This window comes from Parasteatoda tepidariorum, chromosome 1 (assembly GCF_982258835.1).
Source record: "Parasteatoda tepidariorum strain Cologne lab strain chromosome 1, Ptep-v5.0, whole genome shotgun sequence".
NCBI lineage: Eukaryota > Metazoa > Arthropoda > Arachnida > Araneae > Theridiidae > Parasteatoda > Parasteatoda tepidariorum.
Window position 1 is genome coordinate 47,858,066 of NC_141755.1, and position 19,160 is coordinate 47,877,225.

Genomic DNA, 19,160 nt, shown 5'->3' on the forward strand with positions numbered 1-19,160 from the left:
CAATTATTCGTAATAAGTCGTAGTCGTTAAGTTCTTGTATTATTTTTAATTTATATGAAAAAATAAAATTTGTAATTTGAGTCAGGATAAAATCATCTTAAAAATATTACTTACGCCCTGCATAACAGCATTTCTAAACAAGCAAGCGTAGAACTGAAACAAATAATAAAATATCAATATGGTTTAAAACTCTAAAATTTAAGTAAGGAAAAATATAAACATTTGTATTCAACAACCTTAATAGAAATTTTTTTGCAGTTTAAAATCATAAACTGCTAAATAAATAAATTTTAATTCTTAAAAATTATTTTTAGCCCTTCCTTAAAAATGGCAAAAAAAATTTTAACTTTTAAGCAATACTGGCAAATAAGGTTCGTAAAATAAGTACGTCAAATAAACCATAATACTATAATATCTTTATGTTTGATTTTAGCTTTACTAGAAGTATTGTTGAAATTTACATCGCTGTAATTTGTTGAAATAATTAGATTCAAAAAACTATGCAAGCTAATATTTTTAATTATTGCTTAAAAATTAAGTACCCATAGTATAACATAGCGTAATTTCTGCACATAAAGAGATCTGTCCTGACTGACTGACTTATTTACAAATTTTTCATCACAGAGCCTGTACTACGCAAGTTAGAAGCATAAATTTTGAATAATGGGCTCCTTTTATGACGTAGAAAACCACTAAGGAAGGATTTTTTGATATTCCACATTTAATTGGCTTAAATAAGGATTGAAAGATTGATTATAAAATAATAATAAAATAAAGAGTTTGTGTTTGTCTATCTGTGTGTCTCTCTTTTAACTTCAGAATCGTTTGCCTCACGAAATTTGGATACTTGGAGAAAGAGGTAATTTTAGCCATAAAATTCGTTTAAAAATTTCAATTAAATCAATAAAGAAAGACATTTTGAAAATAGAATTTTCTAATTCGTTTAGAATTAGCCCTCATTTTAAATTAAACTAAGGACTGTTATACTCTTTTTTCAAATATTTCAAAGATAACATCCTTGATATTTGTAAGTTTGTTACTTTAATTATTTAAGGTAAGATTTTATTGTACATTCCTAATAAATTAATTGCTTATTAGTCGTTATGGCTGATAAATATATTATACGAAGTATTTTTATCATAACACCTTACAGAAAGGTATAAGAACTATTTATTTGGTCAAATTTACTTTCCATTGCAGTATTTTTCACTAAATGTTTGGCAACAAGAACTATAATTTTGAAAACCAGAATTTCACCAAATTAACCAAACATGAACAATCGACAACCAGAATTGTTATTTTTTTACATAAAAACATGCATTACCATACAGTATGGTTATTTTATCAGAATTTTTTCTTCCGTGTAATTCTGATACACTTTTAAAACAGTTTTGTTTATAAACATATTTGCATTAAAAAAATTAATAAATAAAAAGATAAATTTTTTAACATATTAAATTTACCATCATAGATAATACCAAAATGCAAATTTTTAAAACAACTTTTTTTTAAGCAACAACAGAACTAATCTGTGTGAATTAAAAGAAAATTTTGGTCTTTTTGTTTAGTTATTCTTTAATTATGAAAATTACCTGATTAAAAAGGTCATTATTTTTGCAAGCGGCTTCAAAGAATGAGTATGAAGATGGTGTTTTACCAGGGCGCACTTCTTTGTGGCAATTTAGTACGATTTGTAGTTCCTGAAATGTAAAACAATAATTAGTAAGAAATTGGGGTACCCACTTTATTTTTCCCTTTCTCTATGTTCATACACTGTAAGAAATGGATGTTCAAATTTTAAGAAACGTTTTTCGCTTTTGACGAAACCGTTTTTTGGTATATGCCCCGAGCGTGCATTTTTCAAAGTCACGAAATAACTAGTGCCATTTCTTCGTGGAAATTAATTTAGTAAATAGTAAAGAAATATTTCGTCATTCTACTTTTTTGAAAAAGAAAAAAAAATACTTTGTAGTGCCTGATATATCTATCTTTTCTGATAATCACTTTATCATGGGCACAAAACAGCTGGGGCATTGCCACCCTAATGTCATAAAAAGACCAATAGAAAAGACAGATAAGTTACGCAAATGCCCGAAACAGGATTCGAACATAGAGTCTTCCAGGTAGGAGATCAACTCCTTAGCCACCATGCAAAACTGTCTGTTTCCTTCGTCCCTTCGTCGGTTTCAATCGTCCAGATGTCAGCACAGTTTCGTCATTCAAACCTCGGTCCCTACGCAGACTGATCCAAGAATTCACCCACCCGCACACTGACCTCAGTCAGAGATGCTTGACTTCAGTGATCTGCTGGGAACCGTGTCTTAACGATCAGTTCACTGCGGGACACTTCAAAATTGAGTTTTATTTAGATGTCTTGTATTGACTTTCGGAAACCTGTTTAAATACAAGTATGCGAGATAAAAATGATATTTAGAAATATTTTCCATCTAACCTTTAAAAACCTACAGGAAATCTTGCTGACCGTCTCTGACGTCGTAGCAGAACGTGACTATTTCAATTTGTGCAGTCTTTACACCATTGAATTTTTTCAGTCTTTTTTCCATTACTCCACTGAATTCGAAATGGTGGGTCTTTTAGGGAAATAAAATATCTTAATTTCAAATAAGAGATTAGTGCTTTAACGCACAATGCCCCCAAAATTAGAATTACTACAGCCTCCCACAAGCGAATTTTTTACCATCGAAAACAAATAATTAAATGGAAAATAAGTCGTAAAATGATAAAAAAAATATAATTATATCCTTTCAAAAGTTGAAACAGCAAATACTGTCCCCTACAGCTGAGAACATGAAACATTTTCGAAAATTAAGTCAATACACAAACTAATCAAGTCTGTAGTACTTGATACAAATGTGTTGTTCAGTTAAAAAACAAGCCATCTTCTCAAATTTTGTAAAGGAGTTTTATACCTGCGCTAAAAGCTGAAAAAACATTTTCATCGACTGAAAACAAGAAACAATTGCATCGTTGAATAAATCCACGTTTTAGGGCATTGAAAATCACGTTTTGTAGGGAAACCGTCTAAATTATTCAGGCAACGAGGCACAAACCCGACCAAATTCGCCAACTGTCTCTTTTGGTAAAAAGTTTAGTTATTACTTTGTGTCATTTAGGGTGACTGTGTTTCAGTTTATGGTAGTACAAGGTCTATAGTTGAGTTTCAAATTTATTTTATGTTTATAGTTGTGTATTTGCAACTCGAGAAGGAAACGATCATTTATGCACAGACACGTGTCCTATGACATCAGCACCAGTTGATTGCATATAAACGATATGGCGTGTCAAAGTCGAATTAAGCTTCTCCAAATAAGTTAGAATGTTATTTAATAAATACAGCTCATCATCATACATCGAATTTGTTTAAATATAATTCTGTACTGTTTATATCTTTTACTTAACTTAGAATTATTATTTGTTTATGTATTTTATTGTAACAGTGATAAACTTTTGTTTTCTGTATCTGTCAACTTTGATACTTAGATATTTTATTTATGTTCTACCTTGCATCGAGCCTGTCTTTGTGTTAAGTGAAAAATATATTGCGAAAGAATCGAAATGTTTGTGAAATAATCTTCGGAGAAGAATATAGAATGTGTCACTAAAGAGAATTAATAATTGACGGCTTACTCAAAATTAAATGGAAAGAACAGTTGCTAACGAAACAAATGCCACTTTTCAACAACCAGTTAGGATCGAGATACTATCAATATGTCCCTTGCAGGTATCCTATTTCAACCCTATTATAACAGTTGAAAGTCCCTTGAGTGCAAAGGGTTATCAAAGCAGTTAAATACTTAGATATTAAAATTTTAAATCGTTCAGAAAAAGTTGACATTTGAATCGGTAGACTTCTTTTCTATGCAGCATGTTAGTATTTTACCACGGTAACTGTTAACCATTTCAGTGTCTCGTAGAAAATGAACTGAATATATTTCCTTTTCATAAAAGAACTCTCTGTCAAGATCATGGTTACGGAAATCCCCAGTCTTAGCTCTTTTGCAGTAGAATATATGGCCAGACATTCTCAGATCGTAACACTGCATAGATTACTGATGAAAATAAAAATAAATGTCAATAGAAATTTATAATAAATTTCACTGAGGAACAAAATTTTGTTGCATTTATACATACACTTTATCTTGCTTGATTCAAGTGTGGGGATTTCAAGTCTGAAATTAGTTTTGATCCTAAAATTGACGATTTTTTAATGATGATACATTTTATCTATTTTATGTTAAAATGTTCAAGTGTCAAGTTACAAGTGTGTTGTGTGTTCAAGTGTGTTGTTACTTATAACAACAAGTCGCGTAAATGTTGAGACGAATTTCGAGAGTATTAAGACACATAATCAGGATTAAAATTCCATAGTGCCCCCTGCTCGGTAATGTTGTTGTACGCATCTAGGAGTGCTTCCTTGTTATGTCCTGTTCAGAAGCAAGCAAAGAAGCAACAGAATAAGGAATTGTTCTCAGTGATGAATGATGACGTTTCCGGGCATCAAATTTCCAATCCAGTAGTGTTTAACGACTCGCTCTCCTTTTTGCAATTTCTTAAACAAACTTTTTAAAAAACTTCATTCTCTTGCATTTTTTTTTTAAATTCAGGTTACAAATTGTAAAAGGAATCAAAACTTACACTATAATTATGAACAGCAACAATCAAGAGAAAAATCTCCAAGAAAGGGTAGACCACTGGATTGTAAATTAACTTCCGAGCAGGGTTTATAAACTGCCATAGAAATGGCTGGTGATATAAACTGCCATAGAAATTTGTCGTAAAATTTATGTGACCTTTTGTTTCATATAACGTTTTTAAACTTTAACAATTCGACAAAAAATTAGTTAGAAATGTCATTTAAAAAACTATAGCTTAGGGAGAGAAACCGATTGCAAATTTGAAATCAGCGATACGAAAGTATGTAAGATCAGTTAAAAAAATCTCATACAACAGAGAAAAAAATTCCTTCCAGTGCAATAAAAAATATAATAAATTTTATGCCCAATATTTATAAAACAAAATTGTTACACAAAAGATAATAAAAGTAGAAAAATTAAAGGATCTATATTTACTTCTTCCGAATCTAGCTTATAACAGTTATCATACTCAGTACCTAGTTCTTCAGTAAGTTTTTCTACATAAGAAAAGAATAAGTGTTATTAAATAAAAAATTTTAATAATTATTCAAAAGGTTTGAGAAATATCTGTTTACCACAAACTGCTTCTGGGCCCACGGCATAGACTGAGAGAACACAAAAGCTAAATATGATCCAATACGCATACATTTTAAGAGAAAGGGAGTCTGCAAACTGGGTTACTGAAATAGAAAATTGCAATGAAAATAAGGAAGGTAGTTAAAATTTATAGCATAAAAACTCAGTAAATAATTTGATTTGATGTTCAAATAAAAAATAACAAATTCCCATTACATTTCTATAGGAGCTACCGGTTTTTTATTGAAATTTTATAACTAAAAAGAATTAAAGATCAAAAGTAAATGTAGGAAAAGTACTTTTTGGCTTTATGCGTGCGCACCCCATAACGCTCCTTATAACCATTAATTTCTAACTAAAAAATTTGAAGTTGAGCTTCACGCGAAACAGACGTATGAGACGGATGCTAAGGAAGCAGTTGGCATCCTCATTTGTATTCATTGTACTGGCCTTTATTTGTTTAATAAATGTTTTGTTGAATTAGGCATGGTCGTTACCCTTTCCATCTGGGCTGTACTAATCCAGGAGCTTCCTTGTGTTCTTGATTGGTTCAAAATGACAAAGCTCCGGAGTTGAACATTAGTAGTCGTAAACCCAAAATTAAGTTAGCTATTCAACAACGAATATTAAAAATAAACCTTATGTTTGGCCAGGATATACTGGTTGGTAGGGCACTGGGCTCGTGTCCAAAGGGTCCGGTGTGTGATCCCGCCTCCCGAAGACTCCCAGTGTAGTAAATGGTGACTCATGCATGTTAAATCTGTCGAATCACAAATTCCTCCATGTTCCCATAACAAATCATACCTTTCGGGGCACTGATTCAAAAGTTTCCCTGTCTTCCAGATTGGTTCAAAGTTACAAGGCGACGGAGTTAAACCTTAGTAGTAGTAAGCACAACATTGGGTCGGCTGTTCAACGACGATTATAAAATAAAATATAAAATAAAACCTTATTATGGATGCATAAAATTATAGAAAGTGTGCAGGTTAAGTACAGAAAACAGCTAAAATTCAGTTTTTGAAAACAAGGATTTTGGTTTGATTTTGATAATTTGCTTACATTTTCATAGTAAAAATAATTTCCTAGTTAAAAACTATCATTTTTTATATTGACCTTGAATTAAAATTAAAATCAATATTTACGCTTAGGAAAAAGTATTAAAACTACCAAAATGTGATAAAAATTTACTGTGTTTCTGGTTCTATGGAAATACCGAAAAGTTCAGCAGTTTTTTTACCGAAACGCTTTATAAGGATTTTGGTAATATTCACAATTAAATATGGCTTTATAATACAGGATCAGATTTGGTAACAGTAGTAAAATTTGGTAATTTTTTCATGATAACTTAGAGCATGGTATAAAAGCCATGAATTTCGTTAAATTTACTTCTATTAATTCCTTAAATTTTCAATTTTTTATAATTTACTAAATGTATGGTGTTATGAACTATAGTTTGAAAACCAAAATTTCTGTAAACAGTTACCGCATGAACGGAAAAATTACCAAATGAAATCAAAAACCATATATTTTGATTATATTACCCAGAATTATGAGAGTGGGGGTTATCAGACATATCATTACCATACATTACGGTGATTTTAATGGAATTTTTTTCTCCGTGTACTAGTGCTAACCAGTGAATGGAAAAATTAAAACTTACCTAGAAGTTCTCAAGTTCTTCAAACCTGTAACTGAAAGCCATAATCATGGCCTTTAAATATGATACACGAAAAATGGAAAACTTGCAAAATCTGACAGATGATAGACATAAAGACTTAGTTGAAACAATTTAGCATTGTGTCTGTCATCTGACATAGAAAATATGTTTATATTCTTCTGTCATATTAATGAAACGTATCATATATTATAATCGATCAATTTTATTATTAGTTATAACATGTGTTCTTTTAAAGTAAAAACCAATAAGTATTTCATTTCCTATTGGGTTATATAGATTGATTGCATCATATCATGTGCGCCACTTCAAATTATATATCATCAAATTCAATGATATACAATTTTTTTTATATAATTTTATTACAGCTATTGTACATTTTTCTATCATTCTATATATCATTCTTTCTATTTTATTATATCTATTACCATATGTACCTCCCTTCAAATTCAATTAATCTTCTCCAACGCAGCATATGTTCATTGAGAATTTTAGACAGGCAGCAAATTCGCAACTACTACCGTATTTCTGTGCAAAGAGAGCTTTACGTTGCTTAAAAAAATAGCTATGGTTAATAACGGGATGGGGTGGTTAGAAGCAATCATTTTTAAATTTTCTGAGGTTCAGTAATATTTTTTTTAATTTGTCATTCCAGACTGGACACACTGCGCTGGAAAGGTTTAGCATCCCAACTAGCACGTCCTTCATACCAACGCGAAGGAAGAACCATACTTCCTAAATTTGCATTTATAAGTTATGAAATTTAAAGAGAAAAAGGATAAAATCATGTTGTAATTATCTTGAAATTAATAATTCCAATCAATTGATATTTATTTTAGCTAAAAAGAGCAGAAAAGATTATCGCAATAACAATGACCAGGACTTACTGAAATGCCTTTAAAATGAAATAAATGAGACTGATGATATATTGATTGAATTCTGACGATATTCTGGACATTTTCAATATTGGAATGCAAAAGTAATATGGAAGTAAAAATATATTAATTGAAATTTAGATATAGAAAAGGCGGGATTAGTTACTGAGGTATTTAATTGCATAGTTAAAATTAAAGCAGATGTATTTTGAGTGCTACAAGCCTATGAATTTCAGTAAATTTCTATGCTGATATGCTCAAAATAGATAAAGGTACAGGAACAACCAAAAGGTCAAATTCACAGTGCCATCAAGATTAAATATAATGAGCGAAATTCATTACTTATGTATCGCTCACTTTCGTGCAACGAATTGCTGTAAAATTAAATTAATAAGGATAAAGGCACAGGAATAACCGATCGCTATAGTTTTCTATATTTAATCTTAATTCGCAGTGCCATCAAAATTAAATGTAGGAAATAAAATTCATTACTTGTGTATCACTCATTTCTGTGTAAGGTTAAAATAAAACTAGTAGTTTCTTGTTTCTTTTCTATCCTCAAAAACTAATAATACAAATTGCTTAGAAATGGAATAAAATTCGGCAAATTCCTTTTATAACAAACAAAAGTCAAGATGAAGAACTAGATAAACGATAATATCTAGTAATGCAACCTCGGTTTTAAATTTTAGATCTACAATTCCCCATAACAATTAATTTCTGCGCATCAAATGCCTAAAAATACTTTTTACTTTGATTTGCGTTTTAAATTTAAATTCCTCTCCTCAAGTAACTTCACAATTTTTATATTGTTGTCCGTCAAAAAAATTTAAACATTTTTTCTTTTTATTTCCAATGAGCTGTACAATCGGTCTTGCCGATGAGCAGACCTAGTGCGTTCTCCAGAGGTGGTATCCACTCTTTCAGGACCACCACAATGGGAGAGATACCGTTGGTCATGTTAATTTGGACGTCTAGTTTCTGCCACACTAGATGGCAGCACCGAGACTCTATTTGGATGCTAAAGTGCACTAGGAATTTAATTTTGCCGGAAATGTCAAGAGCCAATAAGGCATTCCAAGGATCTTTTACATGTCGCATAATCATACGACATGGCCGCTGAGGATTTTCTGCATCCCGAAAATCGGGTGTCTGGGCCGGGGATCGAACCCGCATACTTGGGCTCAGAAGGCCGACGACAAACCAACTGCGCCATACAGCCACCTAAAATTTAAACAATGCTTGTGCATTTTTTTATTATAAGTTTAAGTTTTTTTAAAACTATAACTGTTTTCCTATTTATAATTAAGTATAGGTTTGTTTAATTAGAGAGTTTACCTAAGAAGTTTACTTAAATTAAATAAGAGCACTTCGATTATATCTATGTTATTCAAATAAATTCCATGCCTACCTTTTACAAATCAAAAATCAGCATTTGTCAACTTTTTACCAGTGCGAGAATTTATTAAATTCGATATGTTTTTCAATGTTTAAATAAAGTTGTGATAAAAATTGAGATTAATAAAAGATTTTTAACACTTTGAAGATCACCTACTCTGTAGTGTTCTTTATTAAAAGTTTTTCATTGCAGAAGACAAATTTTATGAAGGGTTGTGTTTTTCAGAGATCCATAAATTTGGTGAATAATTTGTGTATATTTAAACTATTTATGCGTGAAATGATAATACAGCATATTTCAAGCGTATAACATTTAGTTTTGGATCATTTGCAGAAGTTTAAGGGCGAATCATTGTGCAATTTAATGGTATTCATCATAAAGCAGTGAAAAAGACAGTTTGCTTACATGAAGTTCACTATATGAGTTCCACTTATCTGAATGAAATGAAAAAATATTCATAGATTATATAATACCATCCCGATCCTCTTCAGTAATTTATCAAAAGTATTGATTGTGGTCAATTATTTGTTAAGTAATTTCAATCTTCTTGTTGAATTGATTTCACAAACTACTCATATAAACTGTTATAAGATACAGGTATATTTTTAGTTGTAAAGATATTTATGTTCTCCTAAGACTATTTGTCTCAGTTGCATAAAATAATTTTAAAATATTTAACTTCAACTCACTTCAGTTTTAGTTAGAATTCATATTAATATTCTGCTTGTGCTAAATGTATGTTTGATTAACAAACTGGAATTTATTTTAAGAAAAATTATATGTATGAATCTCTCCTAAATTATGATTTTTTACTTTATTCTCTATCGTAAAAGTTTTTTTTACAATGCCCACCTGTGTTAACATTCGTCAATTTAGGCAAATACAGGGCGATTTTGTTGACCTCTCTTACAGGGGCACCATATTAGGTGGACCAACGTCACTCCAACTGTAAGGACAGATAGTACAGAGAAGGAATGAACATCCATGCCTTGTCCGGGATTCGAACCCAGAACCTTTCTGATGCAAGGACAGTTCACTGCCCCCCACACAGGCCGGTCGGTCTATTGTAAAAGTATCTTTACTGATTCTTATGTGTATTATATCTTACTATAATAAAAATTTTTACTGTTACTGAAATAAACATGGTAGAGACATCTTTATACCAATTAATGTTGAAGAACATACAGGAATTTTACTGCACCAGGAACAGTCTTTTGCTTTGGGGTAGTGGAACACCTTGTGAAACACCTTGTGTGTATATTCTTAAAATTATACGTGGCAAACAAGTTTCCTACTTTTTTGCAATAAACATAAAAATGAATAATTACATTCAAACAAGGAAATACAAATCTTTATTCACATTTTATATGCAATTGTCTTTCTTACAAAAATTACAGAAGATTATTACTTTTTAGGAAATCTATGATGGTCCTATATCGTATTTTTCTTCAACCATACGGTAGCATTTCTAAAAAACAAAATAAAAACTTTTTTTAGAACATTACTGTACACTTAATTAAAGAAACGAAGAGAAAATGCAATCACCCAGAAGAAAAGTAAAAATCTAAGCTATGGTTTCAAAATATTTCAATCTATTGGAAACATAAAATAGTTTTCTCATGCCCTATAAATGCTTTCCTTCCGTTTAGGAATGAAAAACTAATTTTTACGATTCAATATTCCTTCGTTACATTTCGTTACATTTGACAATCATTTCGTCTCAAAATCACATGATTTTTGAAGTGATTTATATCACTTGATTTTTTTCCCCAATTATTAGGCGGAACTGCTTTCTCACTCCTTCACAACTTTGAGCATGATAGGAATTCTCCAATAGGTTTATCCAGTTTTAAAGTTATTCTTACTAAAGGACAGGAATACGGGACGGGGATATTTTCCACGTTTTTTAAAGATACTATGCTGTCGAATATATCGTAAAAAAATTGTCTATGTGTTTAAAACTTTGCCTATATGTTCAAAAAAATTTCTATCCGTTCAAAAATTTGTTAGAAGCTAAAAAGTATCAAGAAAACGGAAATAAAAGTTTAATCTTAAATCTAACAATTCAAACACACAGGTTTTACATATTTTTCATTTCAACGAACAGGAAAACACTAAATGGCTGAAAAGAAAGAATAACTTTTATATGAGGACTTAAAGTACTCACTTTATTCTCAGCCATTTGTTTCTGAAAACAAAAAAAAATATTAAATAGCGTTAAAAACCATTGAACTAAATTCTGGTTGAAATTAAGAAATTATCTTGAATTTCTGAAATTATGATATTTTGTAATAATATTAATCAGATTATAAAGTAAATCTGACGATACAATTATTTTAACAACCATTTGCAATGGCGAGAAATTTACATGCGCAATTTTCAAAACTGTCCACTACAGCTCAATGCGATGTTTATAGTGTTCAATGCAGAAATCGGAACAGATATTTCTATTTCTGGGATTCGAACCACGAACATCCCTTTTATATCAATAATAATAGTCTACTGACGTTAACAGCACGTTAGTACTTCGTCTTTTATTTTGTGTTAAAAGCATCTTGACTGGGCACGCATTTTAAAATAATTTTTCTTAGTTTGCTGATGATTTCGCATGATTTAAATCGCACAAAATTGAACTCATAATTGTATGATTCAAAACTAACTAAAACTTTAAAATAATCTATTTTAGGATTCACCAAAACCTGGTTTTTAAAAAAAATCACATTGGTTTTTTTCATTAAAAAAAATTTCCTGGATATAAATGGGTTTTTTTTTTCAGATTATTTTTTAACTGTACTTGTATATACGAAATACAAAACTGAAATTTAGTATATGCTGGAAGAATTATTGTTTGATTGCTATTAAAGGGATTAATGAAAGAAATAGTTCAGAGAGGCATTATTTTAGTCATTTTTCTGCCTTCTAAATGCGTAATGAATTGCAAAATCATGAAATTTCTGTATTATATAATATAAAATGTTATTTATAAGATATTAAGAGGTCGGTTTCTAAAAATAAATAAACATATAATTTGCTTTAAAAATTATAAAAGAATTTTTGAAAGGATTATAAAATTGCATAATCTTTCATTCTATGTTTACATATTTAATATTTGTATCAAATAGTATGTTCATTTTCATCATTCAGTTGATGAATTTTTGCATGTCTTACAATGTACAAATCATGTGTTACAATTTGCATGTCTTACAATGTACAATTATCTATAGTATACTTTTTTGCTTTTTGAAACAAATGAAAAAATTTCATAAATTTTTAATATTTGTTTTCTTAACATTCCAAATACAAAATTTGAGAATTTACTGAACTTTTAGAAATGACCATTAAAATTTAAATAATAGTTAAATAAAGTTAATTAAATAATCTAGTTAAATAAAGTTATGAGTAACACACTCACATTTCATAATTACTCACATTTAAAAATTTAACTTTGGTAACTTCTCCTCTTAGCATAAGTCCTCCCATGCACTGACTGAACTGCAACAAAAATAAACTTAAATTCTATTGAATGCAAAAGTTCAAAATTCTGAAGGATTGAAAATAAGGAAAAAACATAATATTTACTATAGGTAATATTCTTTTGAATATTTTTCAAATATAAATAATATTTTCAAAAATATATTTTTTATTTTCGATAGTTTGTTCAGGACAAAATTATTGTCACAAATTTCACAAAACTAATTTACAAATTACTAACGATACTTCTATGAACAAATATGTTCGTAAAAAAATGTATTAATTGTTATTCAACAAAACTGTGTTATGTTTCGTAATAAGATATATGGAAATAAGCAATTGAGAACAACAAAAAAGTAAATGTATAGAAGGAAACGAAGTAAAAGAGCAATTTTGTGAGACAAAACCAACTAATCTGAGTAATTCAACGATAACGGAGTTGAACTAGATGTGGGAAAGACGTACCATCTGGCTCAACAATATGGAGCACAATCGTGAAGAAATATCTTAAATCAAAATACTAATATCCATATTAAAATTTCATTTAAAACTTACCTTCTCACATCATAGCTTAATTAAATGAAATCCTACATGGCTTTTTAAAATATTAAATGAAAACTGAAGTTTTATTTTCGTTTGTTAATGGCGGGCACTTAGATTTATTTCCCATTGGCCTCGGAAATGCAAGAACTGCTACTCTCTTCTCGTTACCCACTGAGCATCTATGGCCAGGCTACGGTGGTGGAGCAGCGTCGCCCATTTCACACAACCACAAACCCATTTATAGAGAGGGTCATATTCACACAATCACACAGAAGAAAGGACATAGAACACACAGAGAGGGAAAGAAACATACGCGCCCTGAGCGGGATTCGAACCTGCAACCATCGGCTACGCAGTCAGGCACGCTAACCACTCAGCCACCTGGTCGCCATGAAAACTAAAGTTCTGGTAATTGTTACAAAATGCATGGTGCTACTTTAAGAATTAAGTAGAATTAATTTAAAAATTAAGATCTAATCAATTTCTACTTAACTTAATTAGATTAAATGAATGATTATCTAAAACATTTTCACAGCATAAAATTTTAATGTGGTTTCTGGAGTGGGGAATACAAGTTCCACGAGATAAAACAGCTTTTTTAGGATGATTTTAATCCTTTTTTATCTATAACTAAGCTCAATAGTAATCAGTTAGTTATGTTTCATATTTCTCGTAAGTTGCAATTAGTATTTAAATGCGTAGCTTAATAATATCAATATTCTTAAGGGATTTTTAAAATATCTCTTACAGATAAGTGAATCTCCCTAATATAGAAATATCAGCCTTACCTTCGAAAATTTAGAACGATCTTTACATGCAGCAGCAAGGTATGGATAAGATTTAACAGCATCTTCGGTAAGTGCATCTGGGACTGCCTCTTTTTTACACCCATTAATAAGTTGCAGTTGCTTAATTGTAACAAATAAACCATAAATATGAGAAAATTACTGTACATTATTTAAAAAAAAATTAATGAATTACTTAGATACGTGGAATAATTGGATGATTTATCAAAGTTATTGAAATTATATTGAAGTAATAGTTGAATAATTCACGTATTTTTAAATGTTAAATTTAAAATAATTGAAAATAATATTAAATATTATAAATTTAAAAGTATTTAATTTATAATTTTTATTGACAATATATATCGGTTTTAATAAGTAATTATTGTTTGTTTAATAATGCTATAAAATATAAGTTGGAATGTTAAATTAGTATAAAATTTAAAATGATTAACTACTGCTCCATAAAAAATGTATTTTGCTTTATTGATTATTTTTTTCAAAGTAATTAATTAATGATATTATAAATATAGCTATACGATGAATATTAATAATAAAATTTTAATTTTAAGGACATCTGATTATAAGTTAGATCAAATAACTCTATTTATTCATTGAAATCTATTTACTAATTTACATATTAATTATTAATTAATTAATAAGTAAATTATTTATTTATTAAGTGACATTTGAATAATAACTTAGTGTATAAGAAAGTATCTATTCAAGACACAATAAGTTATGCACTCAAATATTTATAGGTTTTTGTAGTAGATATTTACCCCGTTTGAATAGATTGTTACAAAGTTAGATGCAGATATGCCTGACTTCAAGAGTTCAAGGAATCAGCCATTACTGTTATTGATATAGTGTTATTGATATATACACTGTTAGACCCTGAACATAAACTTAACTGATGATAAAAAATTTCTTTGCATTATTGACACATAAGCTCATTTTAATGCTCTTGATTCAACATTAATTACATGAATGCTCAGTAAATGGACTTTCCATTCACACATACCACGTGAAAATATACTCTGCCCTGATATGCCTCCTTCAGTCAGGGTATTTCTTTTCTCCCATTAATTTTATTTTTATTTTTTCGTTGGCAACTGTACGTTTCCTTACCTTATTCATATTACCTACTGCAATTATCATTCACATGATGCTATTTTGAGATAAAAGTCATATTTGAATGCCTTAAGCTTGTTGAGTTCGCATATTATTTTCCGTTTTAATACGAAACTTAATGAAATTTGTAAAATAAAACTTTAGTCAATCGATAAGCCTCTTTAATTTTCCGGAATTCTTCGTCTTAATTTGTATTATTATTATTATTCAATTGGAAAGATTTTTAGGAGCTCTTAAATAGCAATAATTTTCACACAGGATGCTGAATTTTGATAAAATAACTTTAACTTGGGAATTAAAATCGATTTCCTCTAGAAAGATATATGTTTCTATTCGACTATGTTTCTGTTAGACTAATACTATTCCGCAGTTGAATTTTTAACTTTTATCTTTCGTAATTCTACGCGGAGTAAAAAATTCTGATAAAACTCCCGTGCTATATGGTAATGACATTTCTGGTAAAGAAAAACGTAATTCTGGTTAATAAACCAAAATATACGGTATTCAACCTAATAATTTGCACCAGAAATTCCGTTTTTTATTCTTTTTTTTTTTAAATTATAGATCTTAATGCCACACATTTATAAATATTCAAAACTTAAAAGCAAGATTAACCGAATAAATGGTTGACTATGCTCTAAGATATCCTTATAAAATTCTGAATTTTATCTCTTTTTCCAAATTTTATCAAACATTATAAAACCACATTTTATTGTTAATTTAAGAAAAAGACAATTGATAATTAAGAAAAAGATAATTTAAGAAAAAGACAAAGATATTGTTAATTTAATTATTAAGACAGTAAAAATAAATTTAACACGATATGTTAAATACGCAGAGCCTAACGGTCACTGATACTTTTTTTAATACAGAGTGCATTAATTATCTGTGATCGGTTTTTTTATACGAAAAAAATATTTCTGTTTTAAGTTAAATTCTTACCTCTTCTGGAAACAGAGCGTTACATTTATCGAATGCATCACCTATTTCTTCAGTAAGTTTTTCTGCGTAAGAAAATATTCACATAAAAATAGAACAATTTCATTTATTTCTAGTCAAAAAGGGAAGAGAAAATTCTCTTTACCACAAGTTTTCTTCATTCCAAAAGCACTAATTGATGCAACACAGAAAACTAATATGATCCAAACGGATTGCATCTTGTCAAATAATACTCCTTAGGCTGAAACACTGAAATTAAAAGAACAAACTTAAATGGTATATAATCTGATTTATATTGTTAATCTTTTCATTTTTACGTTTTACCATTTTCCAAAGGGCATAAACCAAAATTATTATTATTTTATAAAACATAAACTTTTTAATATTTATTCACTTTCTCCCTAATTACCTTATTAAAAATTATCTACAATTTATTAAAAATTACCTACAAATTATTTTATCTACAAGATAATAGGAATAAATAAATTTGACGATGAGGATGCAGAGACCAGTTCAGTTTTCCCCTAGGTATAATGCTGCTTATATTCTATAGTTGGCCTGAAAAATTGTTTCCCAGTGGCCAAATATCACCCTACAATGACTTCCACTAAAAATTCATTTTTATTATTTAGTATTTCCTAAATTTGCTTTACTTTTTCATTTAGTATTTCATAAATTTGCTTTACTACTAAAAATATATTTTACTTTATCGATTTTTTAAAGATACGATTAATTAATGATATAATAAATATGACTATATGTTTATTATAGATAATAAAATTTTAATTTAAAGGACAACTGATAATAAATTTGATCAGAGGACTCAGTTTATTTGTTTATTAAAATTCATTTGCGAATTTATTTATTTATTATTAATTATATAATAAATGAATCACTTATTTATTAAGTGAAATTTGACCAGTAACTTAATGTATACGAAAGTCTCTATTCAAGACGCAATTAGTTATGCACACAAATATTTATAGATTTTTGAAGTAGATATTTTCCCCGTTTGAATAGATTGTTACAAAATTAGATGCAGATATGCTTGACTTCAAGAGTTCAAGGAATCAGCTATTACTCTTATTTTTCCACACACGGTTGGACCTTGGGCATAAAATTAACTTGAACTAAGCTTTGCAGTTTTGTAACTCATTTAAGTTGATCTTTTAAATTTAAAAAATTAGATTTGTACGCTATATTTTTTAAAAAAAATATTAATATAAAAATTATTGTCGAGAAAGAGAACATTTCTCTAAATAATAAAATGTGTTAAGCTTTTACACAATGAAATTAGAAAAATAATATATTAAAAAAATAAAAATTACCTAAATTTTGCTCCTTTCAAAATGTTCTAATCTAAAGTATCAGGTATCTTTATTTAGATAAAACGCATTACAAATGCATATATACTGGCTGAACATATTATATCTGGCTAAAGCCACAAATTGGCAATAGCTGGCAGTTAATTAATTGATGGAATTTGGATGAAAGATAGAATTTCGTCGGTCCTTTTATGTTCTAAATATGTTCCATTCTTCAATTAAATACTTACATAAATGCAGCACATGTTTCTGTTATATGACTTCTATATTAAGACTATCTATAAAGATGCCGAAAAAATGAAGTAAGAATATTAGTTGATTTTAGATTTTTCTGCAGAAATAAAATTATAATCCGCCTTATTTTGAAGACAAGTGTTTCAGCAAGGAAATGTTGGTAATTTCGAAATTCACATTTAAAATATTACTAGCATTACGACTTTTGAACGGTTTGTTCCAAATTTTTTATTTGCATTTATTTTAAAATGAAAATAACAATTGGTCTTTCATTTTATCCAGGCGTCGAAGATAAAACTGAAATAAATTTCAATGCAGAGAAATTAATATGTTTGTGGGAATTAAACTAATGTGTGTTCGTAATTTGAAGAACCTACTTTTGTAATTCTTTTACTTCTTGTTAATTATTTTACATTATATCCCAATTATATTTCTATTTGCTTAACCATCGATCGTTAAGACACGATTCCCAGCAGATCGCTGAAGTCGAACAGCTCTGACTGCGGTCAGTGGGCGAATAGGTGACCACAGTCTGCGAAGAGATCATAGGTGTGCGGTATTGGTCCTCGTTAAACTATTCTACCGTGTAGAGCTCGATTTCACGCGGACTACCGAAGCGGAGGAGCCATCCCCTCCACAGAGGATCAAAATTGTAATGGCATGTCTTCTGATCATCCTCAAGAATGTTTCCATGACCGTCGCCAATAGCCTATTGTGCAGATCCATTGCGACGTAAATAAATTGCAACAACTACAACAACGATTTGTTTAACAATTTTCTTTTTCTTAATCAAAGCCATATTAGCCAGTTAAACGTTACACGATGAAGCTATATTTAAGTGACGGTAAGAAGTTAATCGGGTGAATATATCCGTGACAGAACTATCTGCTTTCAAATTTAGACGAAATTTCCTAAATTTGAAATATATCTAAATTTTGCTTCCTTCTCTTTCCACTGTATTTATCAAGTTTTCTCCGTTTAATTAGATTAACACCATGGAGCTAGGAGTAGGTGGAGGAGACACTAGCAGAAATTCGTGAAGCCGAAAGCTCGGCAATGTTAACAGCGAAATTAACCGTCGGCCATCTTACATACTTCAAAACATTGGCAGTTGTAGCTCGTTTATGCTTGAATTGTCGTATGTTCGGACAGTCATTATCATTTTTATTTTATTCTTTATTCGAGTAGTCTTACTTCGTCTTATTATTTTTTCTTGGACTTCTTGTTATTTTAATTATATTATTTTAATTACCACTTCTTGCGTCTTAAGGTTTTATGTTACTTTATAAAAATTTCAGCTGTAGTTTTATTTATTTCTGTCGAAGTTATTCATCTGAAAATTGATATTTTTTAATTAATATTTTTGATTAAATTGATATTTTTTGAAACCAGGAAGTATCCCATTGTATTCCAAATATGAAATAGATAAAAAAAATTTAAATTTATTAAAAATCTAATATTATATACAAGTGATTGCATATAATATTAGATAATAATAAAGTACTCCATGATTATATATACATTTATTCTAAGCTTTATAGTGATGTAG

At 29.3% G+C, this 19,160-nt stretch overlaps 2 protein-coding genes across 3 annotated transcripts in view; both read right to left on the bottom strand.

Annotated features, from left to right (window-relative positions):
* LOC107442349 (uncharacterized) overlaps nucleotides 1–7,033 on the bottom strand; it is a 10,764-nt gene extending 3,731 nt beyond the window's left edge. The window contains exons 1-5 of the mRNA XM_016055901.4: nucleotides 6,892–7,033; nucleotides 5,231–5,335; nucleotides 5,091–5,152; nucleotides 1,593–1,700; nucleotides 115–153 (exon numbers count right to left, since the gene is read on the bottom strand). Coding sequence (XP_015911387.1) covers nucleotides 115–153; nucleotides 1,593–1,700; nucleotides 5,091–5,152; nucleotides 5,231–5,303 — 282 coding nt within the window. The 5' untranslated portion in view covers nucleotides 5,304–5,335; nucleotides 6,892–7,033. The remainder of the gene's footprint in view (nucleotides 1–114; nucleotides 154–1,592; nucleotides 1,701–5,090; nucleotides 5,153–5,230; nucleotides 5,336–6,891) is intronic.
* A 3,483-nt stretch (nucleotides 7,034–10,516) lies between these two features.
* Nucleotides 10,517–17,603, bottom strand: LOC107442332 (uncharacterized). 2 transcript variants are annotated; one of them, XM_016055869.4, is made up of 7 exons: nucleotides 17,381–17,603; nucleotides 16,198–16,301; nucleotides 16,056–16,117; nucleotides 13,983–14,102; nucleotides 12,610–12,672; nucleotides 11,348–11,368; nucleotides 10,517–10,648 (listed from the first exon to the last, which is right to left on the bottom strand). In XM_016055869.4, the coding sequence occupies exons 2-7, from the start codon at nucleotides 16,268–16,270 to the stop codon at nucleotides 10,601–10,603; spliced, it is 387 nt and encodes a 128-aa protein (XP_015911355.2). In that variant the 5' UTR covers nucleotides 16,271–16,301; nucleotides 17,381–17,603; the 3' UTR covers nucleotides 10,517–10,600. The 2 variants fall into 2 exon arrangements, with proteins under 2 accessions (XP_015911355.2, XP_042909038.1); XM_043053104.3 differs by having other exon boundaries at nucleotides 12,625–12,672; nucleotides 17,381–17,588.
* Nucleotides 17,604–19,160: the final 1,557 nt, after the last annotated feature.

Excerpts from the sequence above, each read along its gene's own strand:
- LOC107442332 (XM_016055869.4), bottom strand. The coding sequence starts at position 16,270 with ATGCAATCCGTTTGGATCATATTAGTTTTCTGTGTTGCATCAATTAGT. Across the intron at positions 16,118-16,197 it reads TGGAATGAAGAAAACTTGTG|AAAAACTTACTGAAGAAATA; the intron begins GTAAAGAGAATT and ends TTTCTTACGCAG. Across the intron at positions 14,103-16,055 it reads ACGCTCTGTTTCCAGAAGAG|CAACTGCAACTTATTAATGG; the intron begins GTAAGAATTTAA and ends GTTACAATTAAG.